The sequence below is a fragment of the Oryctolagus cuniculus genome, chromosome 1, assembly GCF_964237555.1.
Source record: "Oryctolagus cuniculus chromosome 1, mOryCun1.1, whole genome shotgun sequence".
Taxonomy (NCBI): domain Eukaryota; kingdom Metazoa; phylum Chordata; class Mammalia; order Lagomorpha; family Leporidae; genus Oryctolagus; species Oryctolagus cuniculus.
In genome coordinates, this window is record NC_091432.1 from 63,851,161 (window position 1) to 63,863,041 (window position 11,881).

The 11,881-nt window shown below is 57.8% G+C and overlaps 1 protein-coding gene across 3 annotated transcripts in view; it reads right to left on the bottom strand.

Moving 5' to 3' along the window:
- Positions 1-10,561, bottom strand: part of CLPB (ClpB family mitochondrial disaggregase) — a 142,055-nt gene extending 131,494 nt beyond the window's left edge. The window contains exons 1-2 of one of the 3 annotated variants that reach the window (XM_051822565.2): positions 10,033-10,561; positions 7,134-7,185 (exon numbers count right to left, since the gene is read on the bottom strand). In XM_051822565.2, coding sequence (XP_051678525.2) covers positions 7,134-7,185; positions 10,033-10,432 — 452 coding nt within the window. In that variant the 5' untranslated portion in view covers positions 10,433-10,561. The remainder of the gene's footprint in view (positions 1-7,133; positions 7,186-10,032) is intronic. The other 2 variants (XM_002708715.5, XM_008264387.4) reach the window with 2 other exon arrangements.
- Between the last annotated feature and the right edge of the window lie 1,320 nt (positions 10,562-11,881).

Here is an 11,881-nt window from a genome sequence, read left to right on the forward strand (position 1 = left end):
TCATTCTGGATACAGGTCCCATAACAGATATGATTTGCAAAATCCTCTCCAATTCTGGGCATCAGTTCATTTGCTTGGTGGTGTCCTTTTACACACAAAAAATAATTTTGAGGAAGTCCAATTTGTTTGTTTTTTTCCTTCTGTTGCCATATCTAAGAAGGTTTTGCCTAAAATAAAGTGACAAAGATTTATTCCAATGTCTTCTAAGAGTTTTATAGTTTTAGCTTTTACATTTAGGCCCATGAACAATTCTGAGTTAATGTGTTTTTTGTTTTGTTTTGTTTTGGTTTGGTTTTGACAGGCAGAGTGGACAGTGAGAGAGAGGGAGACAGAGAGAAAGGTCTTCTTCCTTTGCCGTTGGTTCACCCTCCAATGGCCACCGCGGCTGGTGCGCTGCGGCCGGCGTGCCATGCTGATCCGATGGCAGGAGCCAGGTACTTCTCCTGGTCTCCCATGGGGTGCAGGGCCCAAGCACTTGGGCCATCCTCCACTGCACTCCCTGGCCACAGCAGAGAGCTGGCCTGGAAGAGGGGCAACCGGGACAGAATCAAACGCCCCGACCGGGACTAGAACCCGGTGTGCTGGTGCCACAGGCGGAGGATTAGCCTAGTGAGCTGCGGCACCTGCCTGAGTTAATGTTTATATATGGTGTTAGGTAAGGGCCACTTTGCTCTCCTTGGCATGTGGCTAGCCAGGTGTCCCAGCACCATTTGCTGAAACGCTTTTGAAGTAGTTAACTGCAACTGCACAAGTAGTGACCTGGCTCCCCATTAGACTGTCCATCTGAAGAGGGCAGCAACTGCGCCATGCACGTTCCCTACCGTATCTCAGCCCGCACCCAGCTCCTCACAAGCACTCACAATCAATCATCTCTATCAGCAACAACTGTACAACTCTAAAGGTTATTGATATTATCATCTATTTCTTAGGCTCACAGAAGAAAGGCAATGTGTGCCTTGTTTTTTTTTTTACTAATTTGAGAGGCAGACAGAGACAGCACTCCTACCTTTGGGTTCACTCCCAAATATGTCCAATGTCCATAACAGGAGCTGGACATAGCAAAAGCTGGGAGCCAAGAACTCAATCCACGTTGAGCCAACAACCCCAGGGTCTGTCTGAGCAGAAAGCAGGAATCGGGGCTGGTGCTGTGGCGTAGCGGGTAGGGCCACCGCATGCAGTGCTGGCATCCTATATGGGCGCCGGTTCAAATCTGGCTGCTCCACTTCCCCTCCAGCTCTCTGCTACGGCCTGGGAAAGCAGGGGAAGCTGGCCCAAGTCCTTGGGCCCCTGCACCCACGTGGGAGACCTGGAAGAGGCTCCTGGCTTTGGATCAGCGCAGCTCCGGCCGTTGCAGCCATCTGGGGAGTGAACCAGTAGATAGAAGGCCTCTCTCTCTGCCTCTGCTTCTCTCTGTGTGTAACTCTGACTTTCAAGTAAATGAATAAATCTTTAGAAAAAAAGAAAGCAGGAATCAAAAGCCACAGCTGGGCATCAAACCCAGGCGCATGGATGTGGAGACCCAGGGCTCTTAACCACTAGGCTAAACGCCCGGCCCTGGGTCTCACTTTCCTCTGTCCTCACAAAGGGGATGTGAGCCCCTTCAGGGCAGGGACTGCTCCCAACGTGCTGCCATCCTCCCTCCCCAACACTAGGCTCAAGGCCCACAGCACAGCCTAGGCACACGGCTACCAAGGAACAAATGAACAGTCAGTCCATGCCCTCCAGGGCCAGAGCCCTATGTCCAGTCCCTCCTAGGGAGCCAGCAGCAGCCAGCAACTTACCAGGTCCCGCCCTCTACACTTCCCAGGTGCCACCACTCAGGCTGTCCCTTTGCCTAAATGCCTTCCCCTCCTACTTCCTAAGCCTTACTGATACTCTAAGACTCCAGTCAGGTGCCATTAGGAAGCTGGCGGGGGTATCTTGTGGGCTCTGGCGGTCACAGCACTGCTCAAACTGGTAACGTAGTCTACCCCACACCCTGTCCTTGGGACGGGAACCACACCTGCCCAGCAGGGGCCAGCATCTGGCAGGAGCTCAGTTAGCGGCAGACGAACCCTGGGGAGAAAGGGCAGCAGTCCAAGTTTTAAGATTGGTACCACCAGGCAGCCTTCAAGAGGCTGCTTTGGGCTAAGGCACGACCAAGTTAAACACTCAGCAGAGGCCCCATGCCTGCCGGGAGGAAGGAAATGGGCAGGGGTCTTGGCTTTCATCCAGTCTGCTCTGCAGGGAAAGGGATCTCTGCTGCTCACACGACAGATGTGCCTTCAGCCCGCCCCTGCCCTGGGTTTCGGGTGAGTGCCTCCTGAGTCCAGGCGCGGAGCTCAGGTTTGCTCACACTGCTGACACACAGGATGGTTTAGGCTTCCACTTGCCAAGAGCCAGAGCTGGATGAGCTTACAAGGTTCAGGTGCCCTGGGGAGAAGGGAGGAAATGGGTGCCCAAGGGGGGGTGGGGTGGGGGTAGGGAAGAAGAGACCCAGTCTCTCTGGTAGGGGGTTGGACGAAGACTCAGGGCTGCTTGCCTCATTTATACCGAAAATCAGTAAAAAGCAAAGAAAGAAAAAAGTCACTAAGAAGCAAATGAGTTGTCCAGAGGAACAGGGTGAGATGCTGGGAAAGCAGACCTTGCTCTGCACCCGGGGAGGCCCACGTGGCAATGGTTTAAGGTGAGCTCTGGGCCACACACTCTGTAACACAGGAACAAGGTGCCACGTATGGGACGCCCTGCCCTTGCCCTTGTCCTCAGGCGCTACACAAAGCAGGTGAGCAGTGCGGCCCTTCAGAGCCACGGTCCAGGGCGGCTGGGCTGACGGCCTCACACTGGACCCCCGAGCAATCAGGGGAACCCTGTGGCTTTCTGGGTGTGAACTGCCTGCCCCTCGGTCCTGAGCTCCAATCATTCTTCAGTCTCAGGCTGGCCTGGCCCATCCAAGATGACTTTCACAGCCTCCCGGAAGGGCGATACACGGTAGGAGGGAAGAAGACAATACACGGAGCTGGAGGCAGTGAGGAGGGCTTCCTAAGGCAGGCAGCAGGGCAGGGTGGTGGGATGGCAGGATGCAGGGCAGGGTGGTAAGAGCAGACCAGTGGGCACTGTGTGCGAGGGCCTGCATTCATGGCTGTCCTTAAGGATGATGAAGCACCTCCCCTAAGCACACAGGCCTCAGGCGGCTACCCTGGCCCAGCCCAATGCTCCCAAAGCTAGGGGGCTAGGTGAGTCAATGCAGAGACCCTCATAGCACAGAGCTGCAGAGGACATGGGTGAAGGGGGGTTAGAGGCCAGTATTATTCACCAGGCCTGCGTTCTGTTCCAGTCACCGTATCCCTGACCACGCTGATCACATGCAGGGTGACTCAACCATGTGCAAACTATGAGCACATTAAAAAAATTTAATTTTTGGCCGGCGCCGCGGCTCACTAGGCTAATCCTCCGCCTAGCGGCGCTGGCACACCGGGTTCTAGTCCCGGTCGGGGCGCCGGATTCTGTCCCGGTTGCCCCTCTTCCAGGCCAGCCCTCTGCTGTGGCCAGGGAGTGCAGTGGAGGATGGCCCAAGTGCTTGGGCCCTGCACCCCATGGGAGACCAGGAGAAGCACCTGGCTCCTGGCTCCTGCCATCGGATCAGCGCGGTGCGCCGGCCGCGGCGGCCATTGGAGAGTGAACCAACGGCAAAGGAAGACCTTTCTCTCTGTCTGTCTCTCTCACTGTCCACTCTGCCTGTCAAAAAAAAAAAATTTAATTTTTATTTATTTGAAGTAGGGGAAGGGGAGAGAGGGAGAGAGGGAGACAGAGAGAGAAATGTTCACTCCCCCAAATGTCTGTGATAACCGTGACTATGCCAAGCCAAGAGCCTGAAACTCCATCTGGGTTTTGTACATGCGTGACAGGGACCCAAGTACCTGAGCCATCATCTGCTGCCCTCCTGGGGATGCGTTAGCACGAAGCTGGATTGGAAGCAGAGCTGAGACTCGACCCAAGCAGCAGCCTAACCACTGCACCCGCCTCACTGAACTCTAACTGCGAGTGAGACTCCATCTTGTCCCCTGCAGGTCTGCTGGGCAGAGCTAAGGGCCAGGACACGTGGAGGCAGGAACAGAGAGCAGCACGACAGCCTGTGCAAAGGCCAGGCCCTGGGAAGCCTGGGCGCAGACCCGCTGGAGGAATCCAGGGAAGCTGTCGCTCCCCCTCTTCGTGGAGGAACGACACTAAACCCTGCCTAGGCTTCATATCCGAGTCACGGCACCATTATGTCGCTCCCCGTCTTCGTGGAGGAACGACACAGGACCCTGCGCTGTTCTTTTGTCTGCTCGGCCCTCCCCGGGTTTGCTGCTGGTTCTTCCCGGGTTGGCTACCGTCCCTTCCACCTCCGTGGAAGGGCGGTTCCCCCTAGCCACTTTCCCTACTTCCGCGGGGGAGCGGCACACCGCCGGCCGGCTCTCTCGGGGGCTGCACAGGTGTTCCTTCAGCTAGATGTTCCCCTTAGATGTTCCTGGTGCATGTTGTCTCTCTCCTCCTTTATAGTCCTCTTCCACCAATCCCAACTCTGCTACCCACACGCCGAGTACGCTGCTCTCCTCCAATCAGGAGCAAAATCAGCTCCTGCAGCTCAATCAAATTGGCGAGAGGCAGCTGCGTAGAAGTTGTTACTCCCTTCTCAGCGCCATATTGTGGGAGAGCAGATGCATAGAATAAGTCTTAATTCCAGTAACTTAGTCTAGTCCGAGTTGCTCCCCACAGGAAGCTCCCTCCACGTCCTCCCCCAGGCGCGGCTCCCCAGGCAGCAGCAACTGTTACTAGTAGGTTGTAAGTCTGTTCTCTTGAGACCAGAACCTGGACCACCCATCCCCTGCAGAGCCCACTCATTCGTAAGCAAGGTCTGCTGTGGGTGGAGGAGGATGTCCTGACCCTGCCCTTCACCCCCCGCCCAGTCTGTCTTCCCAGACCTGTGTGCACCGTCTGAAATAGCCCTCACCCTCACCGGATCTTTCCCCTGCTCAAGACCTCCCACATCTACCCCTGCCCTGGGCGTGGCCAGCCCGGCACAGGCCAGCCCCTCGGATCACTCCCCCCCACAGCCTGCACAAGACCCACTGAGCAGCCTCAGCATGCTGCCCGGGCTGGCCCAGCATCGCCTGCTTCCTGCCTCTGCCCATCTCTGACCACCTTACATGGAGTGAGAAAATTCTGCGGAGGCACGCTGGCCCCGAGAGCTGGGACAAGGGGCAGAGACGATCCACACCTGCAGAGTGAACACTCACACACGGACCCGGTAAGTTCAGTTCCACCCTGGACTCTGGGCAGGTGTCTAACTGCTACCAGAAACCAGTGTACTGACAAGAGCAGCTGGGGGCTCGGTGGACGTGGGCAAAGTCAGCCTCCCAGAGGTGGGTTCCAGCGCTGCCACTCTGCAACAGTGCCGCCTACACTGAGTTACCAGAGGGAGCCTCAGCGGGCAGAGTGGGCAGCCGCCTACGTGTGTCGGTCAGCTTCTCAGCCCCGTAACTCAGTTCCTGCCGCTGGCTACTCAGAGAGGAAGCAGCTGATGCTGGCCCGCAGTCCTGGAGGCTCACAATCCAAGGCGCGGGCTTGGCCACCGGCGAGGCCAGAGGACGGAGAAGGCAGAACGCGCACAGAAGCAGCTGGGCGAGCAGCTGGGCCAACCCGAGGTTTATCACAAACCCTCCCGTGCACTGCTTCTGAGGACCCCCCCGCCCCCCCCGCCCCGTGACCTACAGCTCTCCCACCTGGCCTCCCGAGAGCTACAGCTGCAGCAAGCCCCCACCCTCCCGTCCACCCTCGATGCTGGGACTTCACCACCTGTGTGAGTTCGGGAACCACGCCCACTGAAAGCACAGAGCAAGAGGTGAGGCGGAGTCAGCAGGGCCTGTCCGCCCCTCGCCCCCAGCACTGCAGCAGAACGGCAGGGAGGAAGCGCTGCGCTGCGCCGCGCCGCGCTGCGCCGCCTGCGGTAATGAATGGCTCTGATAACAACAAGATGACATCTCGGCTTGGTCTTTAAGATGCATCATTGCATGTTTATTAAACTATTGCTCCATCAAATTTATTTGGCTACAAAACAACTCCCAGCCCATACTTCTAAGAGTGGTTTATTAAAAACTGAGCCTTGCACATTAATACTCAAAAGCACCCTTGAGAATCAATAATAATGCTGCAGATAAAATGAAAGGGAATCAAAGCAGTAAGTCTTGGTGGGGCTGCGGCTGCCTTTCCACACTTGCATCGTCAGGCAGCTGGAGCGGGGAGGGCACCAAGGGCAAACTCTCGACTTCCTGTCTAAACGCCGACGGTGACAGCAGGGAAGGGGGTGTCCCACGCCAACAAGCCATGACAAAGGGCCAACAGAGGCCAAGGTCAGGCTGCAGTCTTCCAAGATAAAGACCTCTGCCCCCAACCAACAGCCCCATAACTAACGCCTTCTGCTGGCCCCGGTCTGGGCATCCATCCTGGACACAGGCGCCAGGCTGAGCTCTGCGTGGAGCCCTGCCCTTGCCCAAGTATAAGCCTCAAATCCAACCATGGTCACTGCTCCAAAAGCCGGCACGCTGCCCCTTAGTTTTCCACTGTAGTCTTAAAGAAGCCTTCAGACCCCCAAATAAACCTGGAACTGGCAGCTGCCCAGCTGCTCTAGAGGAAAGACCAGACAGGCAGCTGGGACCGCAGTGGGGCACACCACAGGAGAGCCATGAGGCTGAAATGCAAGTCGCTCTGGGAAGGGGCCCAGCAGGCAGGGCCCTGAAAGCCCAGAAGACCTCATGGCAAAAGGCCTCTCCCAGCTGCCCCCAGACCCCCAGGCCTCTCCGGGCATGCCCGGCTGCACCCTGCCCTGGCAGCAGCAGTAACACTCGCACAGAGAAACCAGAACAAACTGGAGGATTTCGAGAGGAACCACACAAATGGAAAGGCCTCCAGACCCTGCCCGTGAGGGCTCAAACAGCTGAAGAATCGGGCAAGTCGGGGCTGACTCACTGCCCAAAAGATGAGGGCTGACCTGGGCCAGGGCAGCCAGGGGTCTCTGTGGGGACAGCCTCAACCTAGGCTGAAATCTCCTCCAAGACATGGTCACCACCAGAGGCAGGGCTCACCCTGCTCGGCCCCTCCCACGGGCCGACACTCACCTGCTGACCTCCTGCACGTTGTTGGCCCGGGCAGCTTCCATCAGGGCTGCATCTGGAGAAAGAGGGGGCAACGGTCAGATCCCGGGCAGGACCCCCCCCCCCAGGGCTGCCCCGAGGCCCAGCCAGTGGGCGTGGAGGCCCTTCAGAAGCTGAGCTTTAACAAGCGCCAGCTGGCGTCTAAAGAGCCTGAGAATCAGCCCCTCCCCCAGCTGTTAACAGCCTGACTTCCACACCTTCCCACCACACAGCCCAGACTCTGAACTCCTCTCCCCACGCAGGGGACACGGGGGCACTGTGTCTCACCTGCAGAAAACACTCAGTGTGTGCAGCCCTTCCCTCTTCACAAGCAGACGGCTCTGGAAGCTACTGCCATGGTTATTACTGACTACGCAACCCTCCCACGGTCTCCCCAGCTCCACTGCTTCAGCCCCGTTCTGAACCGGGCTGTCACGGCCACTTGTCTAAAGGGAGGGATGGGCTGGGGAGGGGCAGGACACCAACTCATCCTGCGACAGTGGCAGCCCCTCCCTCTGACTAGAGCCGGACAGTAACCCTCGGCTGCCAGCCTCACAGCGATGCCAGGGGGAAACGATGGTGAAAACCCTGCAGAGTGTCCCTCACCAAGCCCAGTGAGGGAGACCCAAAGCACAGGCTCAGATCACGGAAGAATCACCAGGCCCAGAAGAAAAGCAAGGCACAAGCCTGCCTCAGGGGCCGCTTGCAGGCTGTTGGCGCCCCCTTGTGACCACAAAGAAAAACTGCCTCGCTGAGGAAAATTCAAAGGTAAAAAAGTAGCGGTACACTCCCTTCAAACAGTCCACACCTCGCTCTGTGCCCAGCTGGTTCTGTCCACACTGTTGGGCACTGCACCAATGCACAGACAGTCCTGCCTCGGCAGCTCTGTCTCGCCCAGAGAACCACGCATCGAAGCACAGAACGCCCCGAGGCAGGGCAGAAAGGGCAGGCTCTGCAGGCTGACAGCCTGGGCTATAGTCCCAGTCCTGCCACCACTGCTGTGCCCGCGACCTGGACAGCCCACCACGCCTCCTGGGCCTCAGTTTCCTTATCTGTACAACAGGGGTAAGATACCCAGTGCAACATGCATATGAAAAGCCAGCTCTGTGGCTCAGATGCTGGTGCCTCCACCCCCACTTCTCAGCTCAGCCTCCAGGGCCTAGTCTCTCTCCTGCTTACTCCAGCCAGCTGGAGGGGAACACTGTTTCCTCAACTCCTGCCGAGGGCGCTCTCCATTCTCAGAGGGGCCCCTGCCTGGCCCTCCCCGTCCTGTTGCAACCTGCACCTGCGGCCACGACACCAGCTGCAGGGCTCTGGGCACGCTGCAGGCAAGGTCGCAGCTGAGAGAGGAATGCGAGGGTTGGAATCAGGGCCTCCTGGTTCCTAGGGGCCTCAGTTGAGAACCCCATGGCTGGGACGGGGCAGCCGGCAAGGCAGAAGGGTTGGAATTGCCCCGGATCCATTCTGGCAACCGGGCCCCGGTCCCCTTGCTGGAGTTCACATGCCACAGGGTTCGGTGTGGAGCCCCCAGGAACCTCTCAGGCAAGACCCCAGACACCTCTCTCTAACCCACGCACACACACTGGCCTCAGGACACTCCCTGCTCAGGAGCCTTCCGCGGCTCTCCGTTGCCTACAGAAAATTCCAGACCCTGATGCATGGCACGCAGGCTCCACTCCACCTGTTCTCACCTCAGCCCAAAGGGCCCCGTGCTCCAACCAAGCCGGCCCGTCTGCTGGCCCCTCGACACGCAGACCTGCGAGCTTGGTAGCTTCGTGCCCGAAGCCTCTGGGGGACTAGGACCCGGCCCGAGACACACGGGCCAAGTACTGACGGAGGCCCGGCTCTGCTGGCCGACAGCAGCCACCTCCCGGGCCCAGCTCCCTGTCCGTCCCTTCTCCTGCCTCATCCTGCAGAACTCAAGTTGGAACTCCCCACCCTCCGGGGCTGTCCAACCCTACAGGAAGGCCCTCCTGGCCCGCCCCCCCCACCAACCCCTCGGCATGGCTGCCTGCGCGCCTTTCTGTCCCGAAGGCTTCCAAAACACCTGGCCCCACAGGGCGCACACAGAAGGTGTCCAAAACTGCTGCACGGTACAGAACCACGGCACGTCTCAGCAGGGGGCAAGAGTCCACATTCACAGCGGGGAGTTGGAGAGTTGGACAACGCCGAAGCAAGGTCCCTAGTCCAAAGCCCCTCTCCCTGCAGCCGGCCCAGATGAAAGTCACGGACTCCTCTCTCCCTCTTGCCCCAGTCTCAAGGGCTTGGGCTGCAGGGGACCTGGGCACACTCGTCTCAGTCTTCCCCTGGAGGAACCTACTGAGAAGCCGAGTGACTCTGCCCTCCCGGCCCCTGCTCAGCTCCAGCTGGCTCAGCCATCAAACAGCCCCCGACACGCACACCCCCTCAAGCCTGAGACCGGACACAGCAAAACTCTGGGAGGCGGACACAGCGCAGGTCCCTGAACTCCAACAGTGCTCAATAAGAGGGCTGTAAGAATACGGACAAAGCCTCCTTTACTATAAAAGGGGGGATCAAGCTGGCATCAGAACCAAGGCTCCTCCTTTCTCAGGCCACCTGTGGGGCAGGGGCAAATTCTCTACACTATCTCATCGTTGCCCGCGGGACCAGGCAAAACATCAGAATATAACAGATTCCTAGTGCAACGGCCCATTGTACAGATGGACAAAGTGATGCCCTAAAGGGAGGCTGACCTATGCTGGAAGATTATACAGTTCCCTACTCCCGGAACCAGGTGACACCTAGGTAGCTCCAAGACTCGGGGCTCTGCGGGTTTAAATCCACAAGCACCGCCCACCCTCCAAAGACCCGTACACTCCTCCCACCTCTCCCTTCCCTGAACCCAGCCTGTCCCTTTAATTACCCTTGTTGGACGGACTCTTGCTGTAGCAATGAACCATCAGCGCCGTGGCCAGAGCCCACATGCTGAGGCCGGCTCTGTTGGGGACCTCATTCCAGCTGTCCTGTCCTGGCAGTGTTCCTTCAGGGCTAGGAAGGTGTTCCCACGCGGCGGCCGCGAGGCCATGGGTCTTGGCGCATCTTCCCCGGCGCCCCCCGGTGGTTGCCCCTCCTCCGGGGAGCAAGGCTGGCAATGGTCCAGGGCGCCCCCCGGCGGCCACCCTCAGCCACTGCGGCTCCCCGCGGTCCCCGGTGGTCACGGTTCGGCCAGAGGCACCTCCACGGCTGCGGAGCGACGGGGACCTGAGTAGTCGGAGAAGGAGCCGCGGCTCGGGCGCTGTTCTCAATACCAGGGTACCCAGCATCGCGACAGCTGCTTCGATAACCCCCTGGTGCCGGCCCCTGTGCTGGCCACGTCCAACATGGCTGCCGCGGCGCGTTCGAAGACGCCGCGATCGGGGCGGAATTGCGCACTACCTCACGGGAATCGTAGTTCACAGCCTTAGATCTTTCCGTAGCTGAAGAACGGTTGGACTACAATTCCCAGAACGCTGTGGGATTCGCGTCACAATGACTGTAACTTAGAGTGGCCTGAGCCTTTTGGGAAATGCAGTTCCGGCGGAGGGGCGTGGCAAGAAGGAAAATGCTAAGATGGGGCGTGGCAATTAAAGATTCGAATTTGGGAACATTTCTGCTAGTTTAGCGAAAACGCACGAGGTGATTTCTGACCTGTGTTAAGTTATGCAAAGATCTTCAGCAGAGGCCTGTTAGGAAACTTAGGTTGACAACTTTTAGCCTATTTCTCCTTTCAGCCTAGGACTTTTCAAGAAGATGTACCTTTTATCACCCTACCCAGATTTGGCTCTCAGGTGAAGGGTGGACACCTGGCCTTGCGCTCCCACTTGTGTTGTTTTCAGAGGGCCTCCACGAGGGGCACGATCACCTGATCCTCGTGGCAGCTGCGAGCGGGAAGCTGGGCAAGGACTGTTATCCCCATCTATGGCGAAGACGTTTTAGGCTACAGGTGCAGTGATTTGCCAATAGATCACCTACTGACTCTTGGCCCGTGTGCCCTTGCTTTCCGTTAACTCCTGCCCTTCCCATCCCGGCGCACGCCGTTTACCAGATGGAAGCCACAAGCCAAAGAAGACAGCTCTTCCCTGGTGCAGTTGTTTCTTGGGCCTGCGCCCCTGTGGGTCTGCATCAGGACCTTCCCGGACAGTTCCAGCTATAACAGCGACCCGCCTCGCTGCCGTCCTTCCCTCCTGCCCTGATTCTCTTCGAAGCATTTATCACCACATGACACAATCAGTAGATGTTGGCTGTCTTTCTCCAGGACAGCGTGAGCCCCAAGAGACAGGGACTTGGGTTTTTATACTTTGTTATCACCAGTACCTCCAGCCGTGCCTGGAACAGCAGAGACACTCAGAGAATATTTGTTCAGCCAATGGGTTACCTTCTCCTTATTAGTGCAGGGGGATGGATATGAGCTTCGGCATTCAGGCAGACATAGATTTTAGTTGTTTTGTAAATTTTTTTATTTTTACTCATTAGGGAGACAGAGATCTCATCCACTGGTTCACTCCCCAAATGCCCACAACAGCCCCTGGCTGTGACCAAAGCCGTGAGCTTGAAACTCAAGTCCAGGTCTCCGACTTGGGTGGCAGGAATGCAGTTGCCTGAGCCAGCTCTGCTGACTCCCCCGTGTCTGCATTAGTCGGGAGCTGGAGCTGAGGATCATGCCCAGGCCCCCTGCTGTGCGATGTGGGCACATGAAGCCCATCTTAACTGCGCACTAAGCATCTGCCCCTGGA